This window comes from Chironomus tepperi, unplaced genomic scaffold (assembly GCF_022539635.2).
Source record: "Chironomus tepperi strain 1889 unplaced genomic scaffold, CSIRO-AGI_Ctep_v1 contig_37, whole genome shotgun sequence".
Taxonomy (NCBI): Eukaryota; Metazoa; Arthropoda; class Insecta; order Diptera; family Chironomidae; genus Chironomus; species Chironomus tepperi.
This window is the reverse complement of record NW_027226159.1, coordinates 1,437,268-1,461,235: the sequence shown is the minus strand read 5'-3', so window position 1 is coordinate 1,461,235 and position 23,968 is coordinate 1,437,268. Positions and strand designations below refer to the sequence as shown.

General features: G+C 32.7%; 1 protein-coding gene across 3 annotated transcripts in view; it reads right to left on the bottom strand.

Annotated features, from left to right (window-relative positions):
* LOC139098246 (echinoderm microtubule-associated protein-like 2) overlaps positions 1-23,968 on the bottom strand; it is a 69,095-nt gene that overhangs the window by 33,521 nt on the left and 11,606 nt on the right. Inside the window, exon 2 of one of the 3 annotated variants that reach the window (XM_070650381.1) lies at positions 1,016-1,122. The exons of 1 other annotated variant lie outside the window; for it this stretch is intronic. In XM_070650381.1, the coding sequence (XP_070506482.1) occupies positions 1,016-1,122 (107 nt within the window). Of the gene's footprint in view, positions 1-1,015; positions 1,123-4,403; positions 4,726-23,968 lie in introns of those variants that run through there. One more of the 3 variants, XM_070650388.1, reaches the window with a different exon arrangement.

Here is a 23,968-nt window from a genome sequence, read left to right as displayed (position 1 = left end):
GTATCTCAAAGGGAGGACATTGGAACTAGAAATACCTGATCAATAAATCAACATTTAATTTGACGTTTTTATATTCCCTAGTGGACAACTTGACATGGTGTCCAGTTAGTAACTAGGCCTATAATCGATATACACGGCCAACGAACTCTTACAAAGATGCTGCCGATGTTCCTTGCAATTCCTAATGGAGATTGACACATGGAATAAAGCGATAGTGGCAGCTTTAGGCACCAATTGAAAAATCTAATATTCACAGTTGATCTGTACGAAATAAGTAAGCTAATACGGTCGACTATATGCCATTAGTTCTAGACATTATGTCAAGTTGTCCATTCGGGATTAAACCGAATTGAATTGAATTACCAAGAAAAGTTTATGAATATTTAAAAAACTTAAAGTAATTTTTAAGTTAGTATTCTTTAACGCTATTAAGACATAATTTGGGTTCATAGAAAATAGAGACTTTGTGATGATACAGTCATTCATCGATTGCGGTACCGATTTTAATCAAAGTATACCCCAGTATACCCTATATTAAATCCTCCCAAGTTAATTAGATTTAATCATTAATAGATATTGTAATTAGATAATAAGCTTAGATTGATTAAAACATAAAGCAACATAAAAGTCATTGACTATTCCTAGAATACCAAAAAATTAGAATCCACTTTACATACAACGTCATAAAACAGTCAAATCCGTACCAATTTGACACTTGACTGACAAATTACAATTCATACATCAAATGAATATAACTAGTACAATTGACTGGCTTTATCACCATTAAGGTTATTAATAGACAATAGTCAATATGCTGCTTAATTCAAAAAAAAACTTTCAGATCTACCCAAAATCCCATAAATTGTCATAAATTGACTCAAATTTGAAATGAATGATGAACAATCAATAACTATGTACCCGGACAAATTTCTAACATAACCAAAGTTAAACCAATGCTTAATGTCATTACATGACACAAAAAGTGAATGGCAGTCACATGAAGGTAGTTATTTACCAAAACTTTCGCTGTTCTCCAGGTGGGTGCTATTAAATTTTGAGGTGTATGTGCTCACACTATACTTATTACTTGTATAATGATCGCCATTCCTTTTTTGTGCTGATCTAAAAAATAATTTGCAAAATAAATTTTGGTGGCAAAAAGTCAAAAAAGTTTTATAATTTTGGTATGAAAATATCCCAGCACATAATCTGAAAGACAAATCTTGCACCATGCCAATGTGGAAATGAAATGAATTTTTTGGTATCAGAATGGATGAACATACAAATAACAGACTTAAGTTCTGGTATGAAAATAATCATAAAATCCAATTGATGCATAGATAATTTCGTAGACATAAGACCAACCCTTAAAATAGAATGATGATAATGCAATTCAATGAATATCAAGATTTCCCAGAAGGTGATCGATTGACGTCAGAACTTTAAGTACTTTAACCTGTTTCTGTTGTCAAATACCATTAAAATTTGATATACCTTTGTGTTCAAAGTCACAATGTAAGGCAGAGTTGTTTAACTTTTTTTGTGTCATGGCACATCTTGGTGATGAATTTGAACAGAGAATTTATATAAGTTTTGTGTCTCGGCCAGCAATTGAGTCAAATGGAAGTAATAACCAAGGCTCCAAATCGGAGCCAATAAGTAAGTAATTAAGTACAACTTGGTGATAAGCTTCGATCAAAACCTCACACGACATGCTGCATACTTTCCAAAAATGTCAGCGACACACATTAGTGTGTCACGTCACTCAGTTTGTACAACACTGATGTAAAGTATGAATGAAAAGCATTACGTATGATATCAGATTTTTCGCGAAATATGGAGACACCTTCTCGCAATTGAGCGTTAGTTTCTAAGAAGGCAGTATTCAAATAACACTAAGGATTCTCAAGTATGATGCTAAGACTTCCCAAGAAGTCAATATTTAAAGAATTTCCTTTTAGACTCGGTTTTGGTGTCATTCTTGGTATTATTCTTGGTACCATTCTCGGTTTGATTCTCGGTACCGTTCTCGATCCCAATCTCGCAACCCCAAAAATTCTTCAAAACCGACACTTCAAGAAACCCTAAACAAAACCCTATCGAATGTCTATATCCCAAAATATACAACAACAATGTCATATGATATGTATTTTCAACAATACCGTGTAACGTGACTTTATGAACAGGAGTATGTATGCATAAATAAAGAAATCCCAGAGGTTGGAGGTCGATGCTTAAAAAAATATTTACGGCTTGTTTATGTAGTAGCTGAGATTGACGTGAATACATAAAAATAATTCGCTTTAAAGCATGTTTAAATAAACAAATTTGTTGTGGATTTATGGGAATAAGTCAATGGAATTGTTGGGAATTTGTCGTTGTAGTTTTACATTTGGGAGTTCTGGATGTGTTGTGTCCGAAAAGAGTTGAATCTTTGGGTATTGAGCCATATGTAGGACAATTAGCTAGAATGAGAGTTAGGCCTCTATGGCCGAGTGGTTAAGCAACATATCGGCCACCTGCAACACTCATTATGTGACCACGTTAGTTCGATTCCTACCAGAGACTCCGAACTCTAAATTCTAATAGAAACATTTAAGCAAAATTTAAATTTAACCTCAATTTAAATTCACACCGGCAAGATAATTTACATAATTTACTGCTCCGCAATATCCTAAATCCAGCCATAATCCCATTTCCAATTATATTAACCTATTTACGTATGTTTATGAATTCTGCATTTTATATACATTCCACAAAAAAAAGAAAGAAATTCTCTACAAAACAAATAGCAACATTACCGAGAGGCATAAAAGGTTTGAAAAGTAAGAAATTCAGCCGAAAACAACAAACTCAATGAAAAGTAAACAAGATAAGATCTATTGATGAATAAAAGAAGAATATGAAAGAAGGTTGTGGGCTTCCGTATAATCATCATCGTCATTTTTCTTTTATGTGAATCTTCTAAGGCTTTTTTTTTTGTGTATATTTGTGTCTACATCTAAATATTTTTTGGGGAATTATGAAAAGGAGAGATGGTGGTTTTGAGATTTTAGATTGTCTGGATAGGACATGTTGACGGCTTTGGATTGAAATGTTTGTTTAAAGTTAGAGAAAATTAGATTCTTGAAAATGAAGTCTGCATGGATTAGAATTATGGGTTTTTGGAGTCTCAATTTTGGCAAAATTCTCGGGATTGGAATAACTTCGAAATGCAATACTCAATCATGTTTTAAGAACCATTATCCAGAACCAATGGTTCTGATTCTGGTTCTAATGAAAGAAACAATTTCCTTTTACGCTTTTGCCTACCACATTCAAATTTTGAATCAAATAAATTGAAATTTAAGTAAATTTTGCTAGAAAAACCAAGTAACAGAATATCAACTGTTTTATTAACGCCTTAGGAAATCTTAGAATTTATCGTAGATTGATAGAAAATATTTATCATCGAAAATAAGTCGGAAAATACAGTAGCGACAAAAAGTATTGAGACGGTCTTTTATTTTTGCATTTCTTGTCATAAAATTTCAACTACAAGTCCATTTTGGCTGAAAATTTCAACATTGGTTCATTTTTGCTCAAGGAATCAAACCTAAGAAAAATTTTATACTATAATTAAGTATTTTGAAAATGACCGTTAAATTTTCAAATTATCTAAAGCCAAAAAGTATTGAGACGATGGTTTTTGATTGAATATTTCTATGAATCCTTCTTTCATGACTTATTGTGATTGGAACTAATAATATTTATATTGTTCTTTATTTCCATGCCAAAATTTTTAATCAAAACCACGTGGTTACTTAAATTTTCGCAATTCAAAAGCGGCCACTTTGCATGATTTTTAATCAAATATTGACTTGAATTTAAGCTTAATTAATTTAATTTTAACTAAATCATGTTTATTTATCAATAAACTTTCAGAATATATATAGTTTGTTAGTATTCAAGTGCTTAAAAGACAAAATATTGAACAAATTATTACTTTGGTTGAAGGGTTTTCATCAGAACAAAACTTATTACAGAACAAATCTTTTTAATTAGTATTGTCGAGCCAATTTTTTCTGTAATATATTTTGGTCCCATTTTGTTGTATTTTGCACGCCAGACATAACATGATTCATATTGAGTTTTATACACTTTAATAATAATTCATTGCTTTTGTCTATTCGACTATTAATCCGCATACGAAATAGAATCCATGAGTGAATTAATCACTCATTATTTCTTCATTTGAATGAATAAAAGTAAATTGTTCATAATTTTTTTGGTGAACGTGCTTGAGGGAGAGGAACAAACACAAATAAAGCATGAGTGAGAAGGAAGAATAATAAAAAAAGTAAGGAATTTTTTTTCTTTTTTTCAATGCCAATCCTTTAAAAAATCATTAAAGTTGTTCTTACGCCATGCATTATAAACACTCGACATTGTATCATCGTCCACTTCATTATTAAAATTATTAACACTTTTATCGACCATCGTTAAATTTATTTATTTTTATGCTGCACACGGGTAAAAATTTTTTCTAATTTTTTTTTTCTTCCGAAACTTTTTTTTTTCTTAAATTTTTTTTTACACAATTTTTAACAAGAATTTAATTTTGCACAACATTTTTGGGCTAGTTTAATCCATCGTGGACTTGTTTATCGCGTACATTGAGCATTTAATGTGGAAAATTAACTGAGAAACTAAGTCTGAATTTTTACTTGCTAATTGAAACAAACATAGTACGTCGAACGAAGAGCAAAACCAAAACAATACGAAGAGAAATTGAAGAACTTACAAGGCAGGTGGGATTGTTTCAATATGAAATGAATTAAGTCCATTCGTAAAGATATTTTTATTCCAATTTATCATGAGAAAGAAGGATTAAGAAATGGCAATCTAAAACCATCGTCTTAATTACTTTTCCCATGGCATTAAACTAGCATTTAAAGTGTTTACGGTTATTTTAAAATACTTAATTATAGTATATAAATTTTTCTTACGAAATTTCTCAATTGCAGCAGGAAATGTGCCGAAAGACATGCGCACCATTCCGCGGGGATGAAATTTGAGGATTTTTTATTCACAAGAAATGTAAAAATGAAAGAAATCTCACCATACTTGTCCATGTATCCTCAAATTGGCGTGAATTTTCGAAAATCAATTCAACCTTTCCATTTCAAGTTGCCTTTAAATAGTCATATTACATGAATTAATATCGATTGCGAAATCGACTTGGGTTAAGTTGATATGTGAGATTAAATCAATCAATTTGAAAGCATTTTGAGTTGCTTAATAAGACGAAAGTATGTTGGAATGTAAAACGGAACTTTTTAGTTTAATAATGCATTTGTTAGACCACTAACAGCAAAATTAATCTTTGAATGTTCATAATTCAATAAATAATTGACGAAAATTCAAAATTCTTTCAGATTCGGTTTGAGTATGAACAAAATGCTAAATAGCTTAGAAGCAGCAGTTCTATTTTTCGAGGTCTGTAAAAAGATTTTTTTTCGCTCAAATTTTTTCAAAAATCAAGATTTCTAAATGCATATTTATACAAAACTACAACAGCTGTATGCAGTAAGTCCAAATCATTAGAAAATTTTGAAGTACTTTCATCCAGTGTCAGCAAATTGATTTGTTATTTTTAATGTTTTGTAGTTAAAAAATTGTTTCAATTTTTTTATTCCTTAGAACAAAAAATTATTTTAAATTTAGTCACAATTTACGAATTTAAGTTTGATTACTAACTTTTTGGCTGTAAAGTACTTTCAAAACCTGATCATTTGGTACTTACTGCAGACATTCTAGCATGTTGTATTTTGAGTTTATGCATTTATTTTGATTGCTTTAACAAAAATTTAAGCGTAACGAAAAGAAGACCATGGAAAAATACAAAAAAAAAAAATATTTAGCATTTGTTCATATGAAAGGAATCTGAAAGAATTTTTTTTTTTTGTGAACGTGCATTGAGGGATTATGAACAAACACAGATAATTTTGCATGTTCCAGTCGTCAAACAAATGCTTATTGGAAAAAAAGTTCCGTTTTGAATTTTTTTTCGTTTTCAATTAAGCAATCCTTTAAAAAATGCTTTCAAATTTGTTTAATTCACATATCAATGCATTATTCGCAGAACATTCGACACTTGCACTGTAGATCATGTCCTATTTCATTATTAAAATTATTAACATTTCATAAACCATAAAAAAATTAATTCACATGTTTATGATCATTTAAGGTGATAACAAATATTTAATGAACTTCCTGACTAGATTTTAATGCTCGACATACGAAAGCTGTAATAATCATTAACATTGACATTGAAATTAGTCAATAATTTATTTAAATTGTAATTCAGTTTCATTTACTTTATCAATCGTTATTATTAATGATTGCAGTAATGAGAATCATGAACAAATGTTGTGAATTAAATGCTTGATTATTACGTGAATGATATGATATGATATGATATCAAGTATGTATGAATAATGATTGCGTTTGAATAATAATAATTGATGAATTTTCATTTGATTGAATTGATAATTTGATCAATAATATCAGGAAGGAATCATTCAGTTATTAAGTAGCGCTCTTGAAGATTTTGCTACAGAAGAGGTGAATGGGGTCTAAAATTCAATATTTCATGCTACGGAAGAATAGAATGACCCCCTAAAACTATTGAGCTGTACATATTTGCTATATGAATTTTGAAGGGCTATAAATAATTGTTTGATATTTGAAGTTAGTGTGATTGCAAATAATTAGATGCGATATTTACTTTTACATGCTTGTTTTAGAACTAAATGATTATTTGAGATTTATTTGAATATACTTAAGTATGGTGTCCGACTGTGGACTGTTTTAAAATGTGATTTCAATTTTTGAGCGAAATTTGATGTAAGTTCAAAGGCACAGGGTATGAAGAAGACGAAAAATAGTGTGCTTAAGCCGGCGTGACCCTGGTGTGGAGTCGGATTTTACCCAATTTGACTCCAAGCTTATACGTAGCAGGCAAAGAGTGTGTCCTCAAAAGCAGAATTAGCTAAGACTAAAACTGCTAAAACTGCTCACTATGCAGTTTCATGTACTTGTGATCAATCGTTATTGGATTACATGATTGCAGTAGTGGGCGTCATGAACTAATGTTGTACAATTCAAGCCTGCTCAACTAGTTTATTTGAATGATATGATATGAGCTCTCGAGAGCATGCTCTCTTATAAACAGCATTTTCTGAAGATAATTGTCACAGAGCTTGAAGTTGACTCTAATTCTATATGGAATCGAGTCGTTTCAAGTCGACCATTCTTTACTAAATCCGAGTCGACTTTAAGCTTTGCTTGTCTCTATTGACTTATCAATTATGGTCAAGTGCAACAATTCTTAAGGTTTTCAAGTCTGAATTTTTGGATTTAAAGAGACGAAGGCGTATTCTGATGCAAAAAATGTTTGTTGATTTGAAGAATAGTTGATTGCAAAAATTAGAATGCTTTTTGACGCTTCTAGTAAGAGAGATGATAAGAATGAGATGTTGCTGTCGATAGAGATAATATTAGAAATCGACAAGCAGTATGAAGCCACACGCCAAGTTTTATGCGACATATATTAAAGGTCATGGATCCCAACTTATCTGTCCGACAACCAAAGTAAGTAAATAACAAATTAAGTAAGAAGAACCAAAAATATTTCATTTGTTGCCTTTTTAACCATGAAAATTTCTATTATCAACAAACTTTATATTAGGCTACAATTCACGTTTGCCATTGATGATAAGATTTATAAGAACAGCTATGCATGTGAGTGAACAACAAAAAAAAAAAAAAATTGATAAGAACGACATTCCTTCAATTATGAAATGACTCTTTGTGATATCATCATAATCATTTCAATTATATTTGGAATAAGATGAAGAGTCAACGAATTTTAACTAGGGTTCGGCCATATTCAGTTATCTACAGTTATCTACACTTATATTCAGTTATCTACAGTTTACTAACTGTACTAACTAACTGAATATATTTTTTTGAATTTAAAATGACCGTTTAAATTGAAATGCGTAAGTTTCCTTCTTCAGGATCTTCTTTTATGACTTAGGGCAGCCATCTGTTGTATTTTTGCCGAGGCACTGCTGTACGTTTCACCCTTGCTGCTGTGTCCCGACAAAACCCCATAATATCCCGATTTAACAAGTCGAAAACTCCATACAAATATTGGAATTTTTGAAAAATTTCGAAACATTTTCGTTTTGAAGATGCGGGTTCAAGCCCAGGACTGAACATATTTTTTTACAGAATTTCAATTAATTTCTGCACTTTTTTGCCAGCTCCTAACGTATTTTAATTAGTGCTTTCAATATTAAGACTTAAAATAGTAAAAAAGAACCCCAATAGTGCCAAGTTCAGAAATGCCCAGAAATATTCAATTTGAAATTAACGGAATTTTTGATAAAACGACATTTATCACAGTTAGTAAACTGTAGATAACTGAATATATCTGAATATTATCAATTATATTTGGAATAAGATGAAGAGTCAACGAATTTTAACTTGATTGGACGAGACTTAAAAATAATTGAAATAGAAGAAGATAAGAGCTGCTTTATAAAACATCAAAGTATGAATTATTTTGAGCTATTTGATGTAATTTTTTGAAAATTGATTTTCGATATTTTAGAGGGATTAAGTGATTTTGTGTCTAATATCATTGCTTTGAAGATATCCGTTGGTGATAAGATTGCGGAATTATTTGGGGAATAACCAAGATTAGAGTATTGGGTTGAATTGTTGACCACAGCTGTTGTTGTTATAAAAATGTGAGAATTTATAATTTTGAGCTTTAAATGCTGTGATTTTCTTGCTGTCAAATGTCACTAAGACTCTAAGCAAGCAAGTCGAGCCAAATCGAGCCATTTCCATTCAAAATTCCAGCTGATACCAAGCCCTAAATTCATCATTCTCTCCAATAAATCCAATAAAATACCACAATAATTGAACATGCACATGTAGCCACAAACATAGCCTCATCAAATGACTTCATCGTTCTCTGTAAATTTTCAATCAATCATCAAAAACAACAAAAACAGTTCCAAACTCGTTTGGCATTCTCTGTCCTTTACTTTATATGTTTCTTATCTCATCATTCATCTTTTTACAACTGCTTTGATAAATTTTTATATTTTTTAATCGAAATGACGTTGTCAATTCCTCATATCAAATCGTTCAATTATGGTTGGGAATGGTGTGTGAATGACGTTTGGAATTTTCTTGATTTTTGTAATTTTGGGAGCATTTTTGTAATTTGGGGAGCCTCAGCAATGACTGAGATTAAAGTACAAGATTGTTACACCACTTGGTTGGAATCCGTCATGGAAACGTGCTGACAGATAATTTGAAAATTAGTTCTAGACTCAAAAATTAAGAATCTATATAGAAAATTCAATTGAACCCATATTATGATGGACATCACTAGCAAACGCTCCCCAATAAAAAAAAATTAAATTCTTTATCATCCGTCAAGCTATAAATGAGATTGGCCATACAGTTACATTGTAAAAAAAATTATTCATGACCATTTCAATGATTAAAATCGTCGCACATTTTCCCACAATCTTTCCCAAAAAAAGGCACAAACTCTTGTCATCTTGAAAAGAAGAATTAAGTCTCGTTTTTTTATTCATCATAAACATGCTCACAAATGAACAATGAAAATCGATTACAGGAAATTCCCATAAAAAGAATTAAAGACGTCTAAAGACGCGATAAGCCTATTAAATAGCTATTAATGCTCAATATGTGGATGAATAGACAATTTAATTAAAAAATTACACAGAAATATGACCAAAATTGTCGATATTGTTATCATTAAGTTTTAGAATTGGAAATTGACTTTGAAATTTTGTTTACGTGATACAGCTACTGCTTAATGATTTGTTTTTATCGGACGTAAATAAAAATATACTTTTTATATCAGCGTTTAATATTAAATTGATATTTTTTATATGGAATTTAGCCACAGCATTTAAGATAAAAATGAGACAAACTTGTTTATCGGATTTAGATATTTTTTGTGCTGAAAAATTAGATGATGGAAGTGAATATTTACGGTAACTAACATCATAGCCCATTAGTAGATATCCATAATAGGTTGGCTTAATGACTACTGCCGATTCAATCGAAAATTAACATTCAAGCCTTAGATATGTGCGAAAAAATGGGCATTGGCTTTCGTGTGATATTTGAGATTATTAGCGACACCTATTTATGAAAGTTTACGAGTTATAAATGCAGTTTGAATTGGATTCGATAATAGTAAATGTATTGGATAGTAAGGCTTCAACATAAGGTCGTGACTTGAAGATAATTGAAAGTTTTGAATAGTTGTCGATTTATTGCAATTAGTTTTGAGATTGCTTGTAAGATTATTTTGAAAATGAATTGAATTTTTTTATGAAAATTAACTAGTTTTTGTATTGAGCCATTAGAATGGAACCACTGTGTCTTGAGGATTGTTCGTCACTACCCTTTGCAATCTCGAGAATTGTTCGAATCCTTTTCATATTTGACAATCTATTGTGAGATCGGATCTCCTGTATGAATAGAATCTACGATCGCATAAAACAGACATTACGTCCTGCTACCTAACTACTAGACCATAGAAGACTTTACTGAGAGGTTGATTCTAACCCATGTGATTTTATGGCCGATGCTTCTATCACTGAGCTATTGGGAGTTATTTGGCTATATTTCAAAACATTGTTCTGCATCCCGAGGGTTTTTGACTGTATAAATTGACAAATGATGTACCGATAGTAGGCCATTCCAACAGCATTGCTCGATACCACAGATTTACCATATGATTTAGCCTAGGGATATCCTAATAAGTGAACGGCTGAGTTTTGGAACTTTGGCTGAGTCTTGGAACATTTGACTAATTTATCCCCAAAATAACCATTTTAATTGACAACATATCCATAAATTCAGATGCACACAATCTTCCTCCATTAAAACAAATCCAAAAAATCGACCTACAAGAAGCAATACATTCATTGACATCTGAGCATAAATTACTCATCTGTAACAGAACATTAACAACATCTTAATTCAAAGAACTTGTTGTTTCAATTACAACTACAGCTATTTCGTGACTGCTCTCATTAAATCTTCTCTTTTTTCTCATCTTACAAGCTTCCAATTTAATTTCAATTCATGCTTATATTTCAACATTTACCCAACTGCAGGATGAGCTGATATGTAGGCATGATGAAGTTCAAATTAGTCTAGTCTGATAGACGATATGGAGTTTTGGCAAATGGAATTGAATTTGGCAGAATGAAATGTATAATTTGACAGATTGCCTTTAATTTTGTAGGCAGACGAGAGGATAAAGCACATAAAGATAGACGAGTAAAGCCATAAGCACGAGAAAATGAGAGAACAATGAGAATACAAATTTAAAATTGATTAGATTGTGTCAAAACTGCTCAACACATTTATCACAATTAAGTATGCGAATACATTCCAATGCCAAAGTTTTGTCCGTATCCATCAAGTGAAATGAAGCTAAGCTTTAATTAGCACATGTTGGAAATGACACATCTCGAATATAGAATAGTCATTTAAGTAGTTTCTGTACACATGTATATGAGTTTAGTTGAAGCTACTGAATGTCTCAAAAATTCACTTCTTCCACCCAAAACTTCCTTTTATGGATCGAGTTACTTGTTTTGTCTTGTCTTCTTCTCCGACAATATTTACGATGCTGCATTGTTTCGCCTTCTTTTTTTTAACATAAAGTTTAACAATAGCAGGCAAGTGGATTAAAATGGCATGAAAAATGAATGAAATATTTTTGAATATTGCTCATCTTATATTTTTTTGGGTATCTGATATGGATATGGATATTGATATTGAAAATGTAAAACAATATCATCGCTGTGACCTTTTTAAATATTCAGCTAAACAATCAACCGGCTTGTGTTGTCTATAAACATGTATTTTATGGCATATATTAAATAAGTAAATATGATCAGCTTGTGAATTGGATTAAACTGCTTTGAACAGCATGATGAAGGGCATAATTGAGTTGAGAATGAGCTGTCACGTGGTAGTCAGGACTCTCTTACGTCTAGAGCTTGAAGTCACCTCGGATTTTGCATGAATAAGTCGACTCAACTGCATACAAAAGTCTAGTCGACATCGAGCTCCTTTTAAGTCTCTGCCGTAAATGTGGTGATGAAACAGCACCCTGGCAACTACATTGTGTTGCTCGGGATGTATTCCGAGCAGATTAATATGGAGAACTGCATTTTTCAACGTAATAATTGAGTACTGTCAAGACAATTTCGTGTCTAACAGTTATTACGGCAAAACAGCAGTGTTCTTGCACACATGGTGTGCTATTCGGGTATATTTTTGGTGTGACTCGTGTGACTCGAGAGTATACATCAAGGGAAATGATACTAAAGTGAATGTTTTTAATTAATTTGGATACCTTCGAGACTATGTTGACAGTGAGTCAAATTGCCTGCCGTATGTATCATATCAATTTCGGAATTAATCTATGTGAGAATAGCTGTGCGAGTAAATATTGACTTTAAATTAGTTTAATTGAAAATGAAATTGAATGAACAAAGTTTGAAGGAATCGATATTTTTGGAATCAATCAAAATATCAATTTTAATTTGTGTTGACAAAAACATTTCAACATTTAAAGTCCAACGTGAGAATATTCTCAGAAAATAAAACTAGTTTATCTTGTTGTTTAAATGATAAGATTATTCATATCAGCAAAACTAGCTGTCATTCTTAATCTACATATCAGAACTAGTTTGCGATAAACACGTGTAAATGTCAGTATTTTCATTGTATGTAAAGAAGACAAAGAAGAAATGGGCTTGTTATGGACACTGTCACGGCGGCTTCAGCTGTATTTTGATTCCCTCTAAAAACTGCAAATTCAAGCTTAATGTTGACAAAAATTTATTGACAATTTGTTGAACGGAATAAAATTTCCTATGGAAAATATAAAAATAAAAATTGTGTCTTAATTATAAATAAATTGTCACTTACAAACAGTTTAGCCGTCGAGAACTAATGTGACATAAATTAATCTCTAATATTACAACTGATCACGAAACTATAGTTAAAATATACATAATATAAATTAATCAAATTACAATCATTCTTTAACAGTTTAAAAGCAATTCATACCAGGTATAAATTATTATCTTCAATTTTGCGCCAATCTTTTTGTAAACAAACTTTTAAAATCTCAAATTCACTAAAATTATAAATGTTCTCATTAATTTTCGATTCACTATAGATTCTCAATACTTCACATTACTTTTATACTATAATGTCATTTGATTAATCAATCTTAAATCCACTAAATAAATTAAATAAATAATTTTCTACTTTTTCACACACACAAAATCAGAAACTCAATTTAAATTTTGTAAAATCGTTAAAATTTGAATCTCAAAAATACGTTAAAAAATGAAACTTAATTTTAATCTAAATTATTTACGATGTATGGATATCTGTCGATGACATGCTCCCTTCCGTTTTGTTCTGATCTACTGAAGAAAACCTTCTAATACTTAATATTCAATACAGCTAAATAATGAACTGCTTGTTTCTTAATCTTTCCATCCGCAAGCTGCTAATCATTGTTGGATTTATCATCACATCAATGTCATAGCGTTTGATAAATACTTTTGTCAAATGCTGTGCACCACGATATAACTTGTTCAAAATCTTCCTTATTCCACTGGCACAATTCCTCCATCCTTCTTGTAATCTCATGACTCGTTTTGATGCTAACGTTTCATGCGTGGTCAATTCTCTAATATTCGATTCATCGACAGCGTCTGGAATCTTCTTGCGATTCTTTGCAGCAGCTTCATACACGCGACGAGTTCTCATCGAGAACTTATTCTCATTTATGAGTTCGTTCATCGTTCTCACATAGCCTTTAGCCTGAAGCTTGTCAAATTTCTCAATTGAACAGCTTCTCAATTTAGATGTTCGTTCTAAACACTTATCAAGATCTATCAATCTTCTCATTCCCATCGGTCGATTATCAGAAAGTTCAATATCTTCGTTCACTTGCATGACCTTTAAATCATCAACAGGCATTGGTTCATTCCTTGTTGTTCCAACATATGTCTCATTGCATCTAATTGACATCAATCGTTCCTCATCCAATATTTTATGAACAGCGCAATTGTCTAATGCGTCGTTTGAAGTACCAAATACAGTCCAGCCTAATTTCGTCTTAATAGCAACAGGCTCATCATCAGCACCATTAATGCATGACATGCTGGTTAAAAATGAAACGTTCTTCAATCCAATCAGCAACTTTGGTTGTGCATTTTCGAAACTTGGCAATGGAACTCCTCTCAAGTGCTTAAATCGTTCTTGCAACTCAGTTGCCACTACAGTTTGCGATGCTAAGTCAAGTTGTTCAACAGTTCTCACTCCGTTCAATGGAAATTTCTTTCCTCGTTCTCCTCTGGATACTTGACAATCAAAAATGTACGATTCACTTTCTTCTCTGCATATGCCGCTAGTCCATCTTAAATTCATGAATGGCCTATGAACACCCTTCACATTTAATTTCTCATAAAGCTCTCTATCAAGCAATGTGACTGAAGATCCGTCGTCTAAGAAGGCATAAGTCTCAATTGATTCTCCATTGTTGCCGTGCAATACTACTGGCAAGATCTTATACAACACTGAACTTGATTTGTGATAATTCGATCTCTCCGATTCTGCTGGATTTGATTGAGATGAAGATGCAGCTTGAAATTCCGGCTCTGAATGCTTATATTCCTTTTCAGCTTCACGAATGACATCACTGGATTGTGATTTCAAATGCAAAACTCGATGATGAAATTCTTTACAATTATCGATATTGCACATCCTCTTTGCCTTACAGTCTTTCCATCGATGACCTTGCTTCAAACAACAATTGCACAATCCTCTCGAACGCAAAAATTTCTTTTTCTCAATCAACACCAGATTCTTAAAATCAACACAATGTTGTAAGTCGTGCGATGAACTCTTGCAATGCATACATTCAAATCTCTGTTCACGATGTGTGTGCATTCGTCTTGAATCTCCAGCTCGATACTCATAAGATTCAGTCGGTGGCTGTGCTGAAGCATCTTTCAATCTCTCTGCCAAATATTTCCACAAATCCTTCAGATTCACATTCTGATTGGCGAGTTTCATTGCACCCCAAGCATCTCGATGTCTATCACGCAGTTTGAAAACTAATTGATCAATAATCGATGGTTGACACAAGTAATCAGCTCTTTCAAAACTTTCAGCATTGATGACGAATGACTCCAGTTCACAAACAAATTCCTTCAATTGATACTTTTCTAAGTCCTTCGGAGCTCGCATCTTCAACAACCTTTTAACTTGGCGTGTCAATATTTTCTCTGGATCTCCATACACAGATTTAAGGTGGTTCATTATAACAGTTCCGCCTGCCATTCCATTCAAAAGTAGTCGACATTCGACTTTCGCTTCACCATCCAAACATTTAATCAGCCTTAAATGATTCAGCTCTTCTGTGTACCTTCCAGTCTCAGTTGTGGTGTTATAAATTCGCTCAAATAATGGCCATTCTTCAAATGTACCACTGAACGTCGGTAAGTCGGGCAGCGAAGCACGTATCATGGTTAACTTCAATTGCTCGTCATAATCATATCCATTATGCACCGTATTGACAGGTACATTCGGTTGCAACATACGAATTGCATCTGCCAGATATTTAACAATATTTTCCGCTGGATCATCTTTCGTTGGTTCAATAACTTGTGCACTTGTTGCATCATCAGTTTGTTCCATCACAAACTGTCTAGCATTGGCATTCAACTGGGCTGTCGTTCGTTTTGGTGTTTCAGCAATTATTGGATCGCCATCATGGAACTGTTCATCATGCTTTTGAACCTTGAGTTGTTGTTGAATAAGTTCCAGTTGCCTTTTGGTCTCTTCTAGTTCCTTTTTCAGTTTCTTATTTTCATCATCATTGCCCTTTACTTGAAGTCGTGTGTGTTCTTTCTTAGTGGCCTTGGAATTTTCGAATTTCAATTGACGCGGCGCAAATGCTTGTTCTGGTCTATTCTTGGCAGCACTTCTTAATGTCCTCTCAGATTTCAAAAATCCTGCACAACGTTGACACACCCATTTGTCTAATGTTGATTCATTCGTATCAATTCCAGCACAATTACTACAAAATTCTCTTTTGCATTCGACTATTGCACAAACTACGCTAACGTCAATGCTCTGACATTCAGAACACAATTTATTCTTCCTGCTGGTGCTCATCTTGTTGTCTGGATCGTTCAATGTATCTTGAATTTCAGTCTACAGCAACTTCACTTCCAGTTCCAGTAAAATTGTTTGAAATTTTATCTTATGTCACGGCGGCTTCAGCTGTATTTTGATTCCCCAATAAAAACTGCAAATTCAAGCTTAATGTTGACAAAAATTTATTGACAATTTGTTGAACGGAATAAAATTTCCTATGGAAAATATAAAAATAAAAATTGTGTCTTAATTATAAATAAATTGTCACTTACAAACAGTTTAGCCGTCGAGAACTAATGTGACATAAATTAATCTCTAATATTACAACTGATCACGAAACTATAGTTAAAATATACATAATATAAATTAATCAAATTACAATCATTCTTTAACAGTTTAAAAGCAATTCATACCAGGTATAAATTATTATCTTCAATTTTGCGCCAATCTTTTTTGTAAACAAACTTTTAAAATCTCAAATTCACTAAAATTATAAATGTTCTCATTAATTTTCGATTCACTATAGATTCTCAATACTTCACATTACTTTTATACTATAATGTCATTTGATTAATCAATCTTAAATCCACTAAATAAATTAAATAAATAATTTTCTACTTTTTCACACACACAAAATCAGAAACTCAATTTAAATTTTGTAAAATCGTTAAAATTTGAATCTCAAAAATACGTTAAAAAATGAAACTTAATTTTAATCTAAATTATTTACGATGTATGGATATCTGTCGATGACAGACACAGTTATTCAGTTGAAGGGAATTCTGTTTTGTGTCCATGTCAGGAGTTTTAACGGAGACGTGACTAAGGGGTCTTATATTTATGTTGCTCGGGAACATCCCGAAAGGTCAAGAAGAATGCACATAGGTTGTACATGTAGATGTTTAAAGATCTTGTGGATGACTAAAGAATTCTTGGAAGGAAGCTGTCGATTGACACAGTATTGCACTTGGTATTGGTAATTGGCAGACGGATGTCAGCGGTAGAGCTAGATTAAGGCGTCATGTGAGGATGGCCACGGATCACAATTGATTTATATGACCAGCGAAGTAAGTGTGAAAGCATGAACATGAGTATGATCACAAAAAAGAGCATTCTTAATCATATTGATTGAGTATGATCATGACTACGCTAGTTTAGGTGAGTATCCTCATTGTCTGTTAGGACAATAGAAGGAAATATGAAGTACAACTCAAATTTTCAATCATCTTAATGCACAGTTCATTTTAATATAATCCAAATAAAAATCAACAACATTAAAGAAGCCTCAATTTACATTTTCAAGCTTATAACTCAATTTCTTATTTCCACAAAGATTTTCTCATAAAAAGCTTTCTTTTGAAGTTGCTATAATTCATCATGAGGGTTCTGAAAGCTCCTTAGCATTCATTCAAGTTCATTCAAGATTACTTTCATGTTCTTCTTTACAGATTTATTGCCCAGAAAAGCAGCCACAAGAAATATTTAATTTAGAAATACATGAAAACTTTTGCAATATCTCGACATCAACAGCCCTCAATTATACTTGAACTTGTGGCCGTGGCTCATATCAATTTATACATAAAAAGTTGGAAATTGATGAATTGGTCTAATTAGTAATCAATAATTGGGTAAGTAGAATTTTTCGTGTCGTTTCTTAATTAATTTTCCTTGCTAATTAAATTTTCGTGCTGCTCATTCCTTTTGCACCCAAAAAGCAGTCTTGTTTAATTATTTATGCAAATATCTTTTACGAGATCATTCACAGAAGGTGTCCAAAAAACCCAAAAAAATGAATCAACAAAACGGGAGATCTGTGGGAGGTGTTCATTGATGATGTCTAACATTTTATCAAGTTATTTCATATTATATCCCTATATATGGATGAAACTGAGTGTCAAAATATGGTGAACATCATTTTTCACAACACAAACATTTATCAGAGCCGTCAGGGCAACACGCGTCTTACTGTTAATCGCGTATCGTTGCCCTGTCTTACACATTGTATTCGGACACATAGTTGACAATATGCTTCTAGATTTTTTGATCTAAAAAGGGAAAATTACTCTTTCAAGTCTTCAAGTGTTAGAATGCTGAAGAAAGCACAACCAAAAATGAAGATTTCACCATCAACGATTGATGTTCACCATCGGGTGTTGTCTTTGACAGTCGACAAGAGTCATCCGCCTGAGATAAAACAGCATATTCCGGCATGTAACTTATCTGAGTGGACATCTCGACATAATGTCTAACAGCTAGATTTACGTCGACTAGTCGAATAATGACATTTTATTCAGGACGTTCCATAAAATATGCCATTAGTCGACTGCGAAAGGTCAAGTTTTCTACTTGGGTCGGGATAGATACATTGATAATTACACTGTTTTGGTCACCCAGAGAGTGAACTAAAAGGGAGACGGGTTGATTCCAATAATATATCCCTATCCAAATCTTCGATTGTGACCACCTGACTTATTAGAGCCATCTAAGCGATGGAACTATAATGAAGCCTAATTTTTGGAACACACATCATTTAAGAACAAACCCCATTTAGAGTCTTGTTGATTTCTCATCAACGGTAATAAAATTTTTTCTTCTATTTTTGTCTTCTTTAATTAACAACTAACAACACAAGCAGCAAGTTATAAACATACAACAAACAATCGCGGGTGTAAGTTGATTGATCGATTGTAAACTGTAATTAAACAATTTGTACTGCTAATCATTCTTTACCATAACGGCAAATGGGAAAAAAAAAACTTTATTTTTGTTAGCTTGTAATTGGCCTTGTTCAGCTTCGATCGCCACATGAGAGGATGATTGGGATGGAAAAAGAAAAACAATAAAAATTCTTTTTTTTTTATTATTTCCAAAACAGCAAATTTTGATCGGAGATGAATGAGATGAGAATTTTGGCCCACCTTATGTTTGTAGAATTTGAAATTAGATAACTATCCGAATACGGTTAATAGAAGGCAGCTACAATAACCGTAGATTATTGATGGTGAGTTTTATTATTCTGTGACTCATTCATTATCATTTTTAGCTGGATTGATGTGAAAGAATAGAATGGAATAATCAGATTTATATTCTATTTGAATTGAATAGAATTCTTTTGGATGTGTGTATTGAAAATGACAGCTGAATATCTAGAGCAACTGACTGAAAAGATTAATTTCAGAATCAAATCAAAGGATGATAGACTAACTTTGCTGTTTTTGAAGGAATTTTAAAGGATTAACTAAATTTGTTTTGCTGGGCAGTTAGATGCGAAGTATTTAAATCATATCGACACATACATATTATGCAGTGTTGCTCAAACTATGACTTGTGACCCAGAAATGGCAAAAACATGATAAATTATATTGATTGAGTATCCTTATGAGTTGTGATGATATACACAAAACAGGTGTTAATCGCCTTTGAGCTTTTTCTCCCCAAGCACCTAATCCATCTACTCGTGGTGCATTCTTGCTTCGATATACTGTTCAATCGGTGCGTTACTAACGAAAAAGGTTAATTGCGAGCGTTAGGTCTGGCGAGCTCACCTTCGTTGAATAATCAATAGCCATGAAACGTAAAGAGAATCATGTCCAGCCAAGGAATTAAGTAAGTAGGTAAGTAGGTATGCTCATGAATACGCTCATTTAATTGAGAATGCTCATTATTTCGATCTCTGTCTCGGTTTTGGGGTTGTTTTTGGACCAGATCTCGGTTTTCGTCCCAGACCCAGTCCGGTTCTCGAAAATTCGGAAAGAGTTTTTTATTATCTCTAAAAAAATTGCTAACATATTACTTTTGCAAATTTCAAAAACACCTATCTATATCCCAATACATTTCTAAAACATTACATTACACCACAAAATGCGAATGTTGAATTGAAAGTCGTGATGAGAGATTAAATGGCAATCTACATACAAGGAATATATATAACGTTGGTCTCTCACAGCCGCTCGTGTACTTCTTTATTTATGAGCTATAAAAGTTCACCACAATATCTGCCATATTCATTAATATTAAAAATATGAGTCATGTATATAAATTGACCATTCATGTCTTGATTTATCTATTTTTTGCACATTTTTTCTCTTCTCTCTTTCTTGGACACACGATTGTATTTTGTGTCGAAGACAACAGAATGAATAAGAAAGAGAAAAAAAATTATGTGAAGGCCACGGAATGGATAATATGTCAATAAGGCAATTGGGCGAGATGATAAGACACAAAAAAACTTGCTGACCGTATGTCTATGAATGGAATTACATAATCATCATCATTTACTTCCATCCATTCACATCTGTATTGGTAAAAATGTGATAATTAATCAACTCTAAAATGATGTAATGTCCATGCGACCGTAAATATTAGATACAACAATTTGACTCGCATTGTTGCTGTCATTACGATGCTGGTACCGATGGGCTTTTGTGCAATAAGGGAATATGATGATGATGAAGCAGTAAAAAGGGCAGCAATGGGAATGTTGACTTGAAAAAATGTTATGGATGTTTACTTTAATTGTACGCAATTTACTTGTGGCTAGATGTAAATTTTTAATGTGCCCAGGACAGTCACTTTGAGGGTCGTTAAGGGGATGAAGTGAAAATTACGTGACGCTAAGTGAAAAGGGGGCTATATTGCTGTGGATTACAAATGTGGCTCATGATTTCGATTCGTTGAGGAGTGAAGGATTGCAAAAGACCACGTGGGTGTATAAAAAGTTCATGGAAGGTCCAAAAAGCTCATGGAAGGTCCAAAGAATTCATAGATGGTCCAAGGAGTTCATGGAAGGTCCAAAAAGCTCATGGAAGGTCCAAAGAATTCATAGATGGTCCAAGGGGTTCATGGAATGTCCAAAGAGATCATGAGGGGTCCAAAGAGTTCATGGAAGGTCCAAAGAGTTCATGGAAGATCCAAAGAGTTCATGGAAGGTCCAAAGAGTTCATGGAAGATCCAAAGAGTTCATGGAAGGTCCAAAGAGTTCATGGAAGGTCCAAAGAGTTCATGGAAGGTCGATCGAGACAATATTTTGTTTGGAACGGGAATTGGCAAGCGGTAGCCAACAAAAGAACTATTTTTTGGCGACATCTATGGGAAGTCATGGACCACAATTGATCAGTACGACCAGCGGAGTAAGTAAGAGGGTAGGAAGTGCAGGGGTGTCTATAAATGCCATATTAGAAGCTCCCTAACTTTCAAATACCCCCTTAAGTACTCAAGGCAATAACACTGCAGTAAATCTTTAATACAATTATCTACAATGTGCCATAAAAAGATTTCCTATAATAGATTCATTAAGTCAGTAGATTTATTACTAAACATTAATTCCTTTATGCTAATCAAAGATACATAAAAGCCATAAAAGTTAATAGTTAATATTGAGGCATTGAACTTGAGTCGTTGCACCAATTTTTTTACGTCACACAGTCACAAATATAGAAAAAAATCAAGTATCTCGAACCTGTTTCAAGCCATAAAATGTCCCTTAACTCGACTGTTAATTTCGCACAATAATTTTAATCTCACCTAATATTTATGCAAATTAGTCGCGCGATTAATAACGTAATAATTTGCATAATTAGTGACTTTTTTTTGCTAACAAAGTTTCATTTATTTTGTGAAACTTTTCTTTCTTATTTTTGCATCATCTTGTATATGAGAAATATGAAGGTAATTTGTTTTGAGACACACGAAAAGTCACGTAATTTTGACATTTTAATTTAAGTAACGTTCAACAGCGGTAGCGTAACGATGAGTTGTGATGGAACAATTTAATTTTGGTTGTAATTTATTTAACGAGAATTTTTTGAAAATTTCAAGCAATTTATCACTTTTGTGAATTTAATGGTGCTGTGGATGAGTAGATGGGATATCGATCTATCAGAGCTTCTTATTATTTTGGGTCTGGAAATTTTTTTATTGGCTCAAAAGTTGGAAGTAATGCTTTCGTTGCCATAAAAACTAGCTGAAATGAATAAAATCTGCTGACGTCAGGAAGATTGGATGCGATGATCTGGCATGTTTTTGTGATTCATCATTTTTGTAAGTTTTTTAGGCAAAATTGGTACAAAATCTTCATTCTTTAGGAATTTTGTATAGTTTGATGATATTTATTCCTGTAGTGTACAAATGGAGGCTGTGAGTTGTGCTTCCATTAAAAGGCAAGATTGGAACAAGTTGCGATTAGTCGACCGTATGTCTAGCTATGAACTTGACATTTCATGGCCAATTTTACAGACTTATAAATCATAACTGGCATTATGCGAGTTACTCAAATTCAAAGGTTACAACTGGACATAAAGAACGAACTAATATGTTACCTGCACCATTCAGCTTACAAGCTTACAACTGGACACACATATTGAACTAATTTCTATCTGTACCTATCACTCATAAATGATTTGAAATAGAAACTATGAAAGGTTTTAGAGTTCATCCAAAACTGCAGGCTTGCAGACAAAATATACAGCCCAAAAGCTTTATATGAATTATAAGGTACAGCCGAAAACTGAAGGCCTGTGCATCTCAAATATAATTCAACGGTTCTTGGTACATCCCTAAACATTTAAAATTTTAAGACTCTAACTCAAGATCACTTGGGTTGATGTGCAATGGTTAAGTCAAAGAACAAAAAAAAGGCGCCATTGAGCCACTTTGATTCAGTTCGACAGTTTCAATGTAAACTGCTCCTAATAAGCAAAAGGTCTTGACAGCTTACTCTTCTTAAATATTCTACTTGAGCAAGCTCACGAGTGATGCTGTCTTCCTCTTGCTTTACTCTAGGTGTCTTCCGTTAAGTCGAAACCTTACTGACACTTTTACCATTTTAGGACACGAATAGATGTTCATAAAAAAGCAATAAAACAGACTTTTCTAAAACACGATCACATCCTCAATTTCTCCAAAAATCAGACCATCTTCATTTTCCAAAATATTTTGCTAATGTACCAAAAAACCGATACTATATGCTACCCACTTAAATATATCAAAAAAATGCTCTTAAAACCACATAAATTTCCCACAACCTCTTAAAAATTTCACTCAAATCTTCTCCATTCATTCTTCGAATTGTTTGTTGCTTTTAGGTTTCCAAATATTGACTGAATTCATTGCTTGCGTGCCTTTTATAAACAGTAAAATCTGTAAATATTCGCAAAGTAAACTTTCGACGGGAAATGACCAATTCAAAAGATATTATTCTTCACATATAATCTTGAATAAATATTGCAATTTATTGTAAGCACTTAACTAAGTATTCAGACACGATAATTGAGATCGACCGCAAAAAAAATGGAATTAATAGTTGATCAAGAGTGGATTGTGTAAGTTAGACAAATTAATGACAATTAATTCCGTAAAAAGAGTCAACAACTAAAATGTTTCAAAACAGTCTCATTACAGCAATTAAGATGCGACCCTCAAACAGTTTTTTTTGGTCATAATTTTTAATTACTGCTGCTTTTGTACTTCCTCCAAACCGCACTAACCCACATTAGGTCTCTTTTTTTTGATATGAATTTATTTTTCTCTCGTGTAATGAAAGTAAAAATTATATCGAGTTTGTGAAGCAGACGATGAAGAAGAAGGAACAACCATGAATGTAAAAATAAAATCATCCACAAAATTACTTTCTCACATAATATTGATAACATGTGTACTGTGG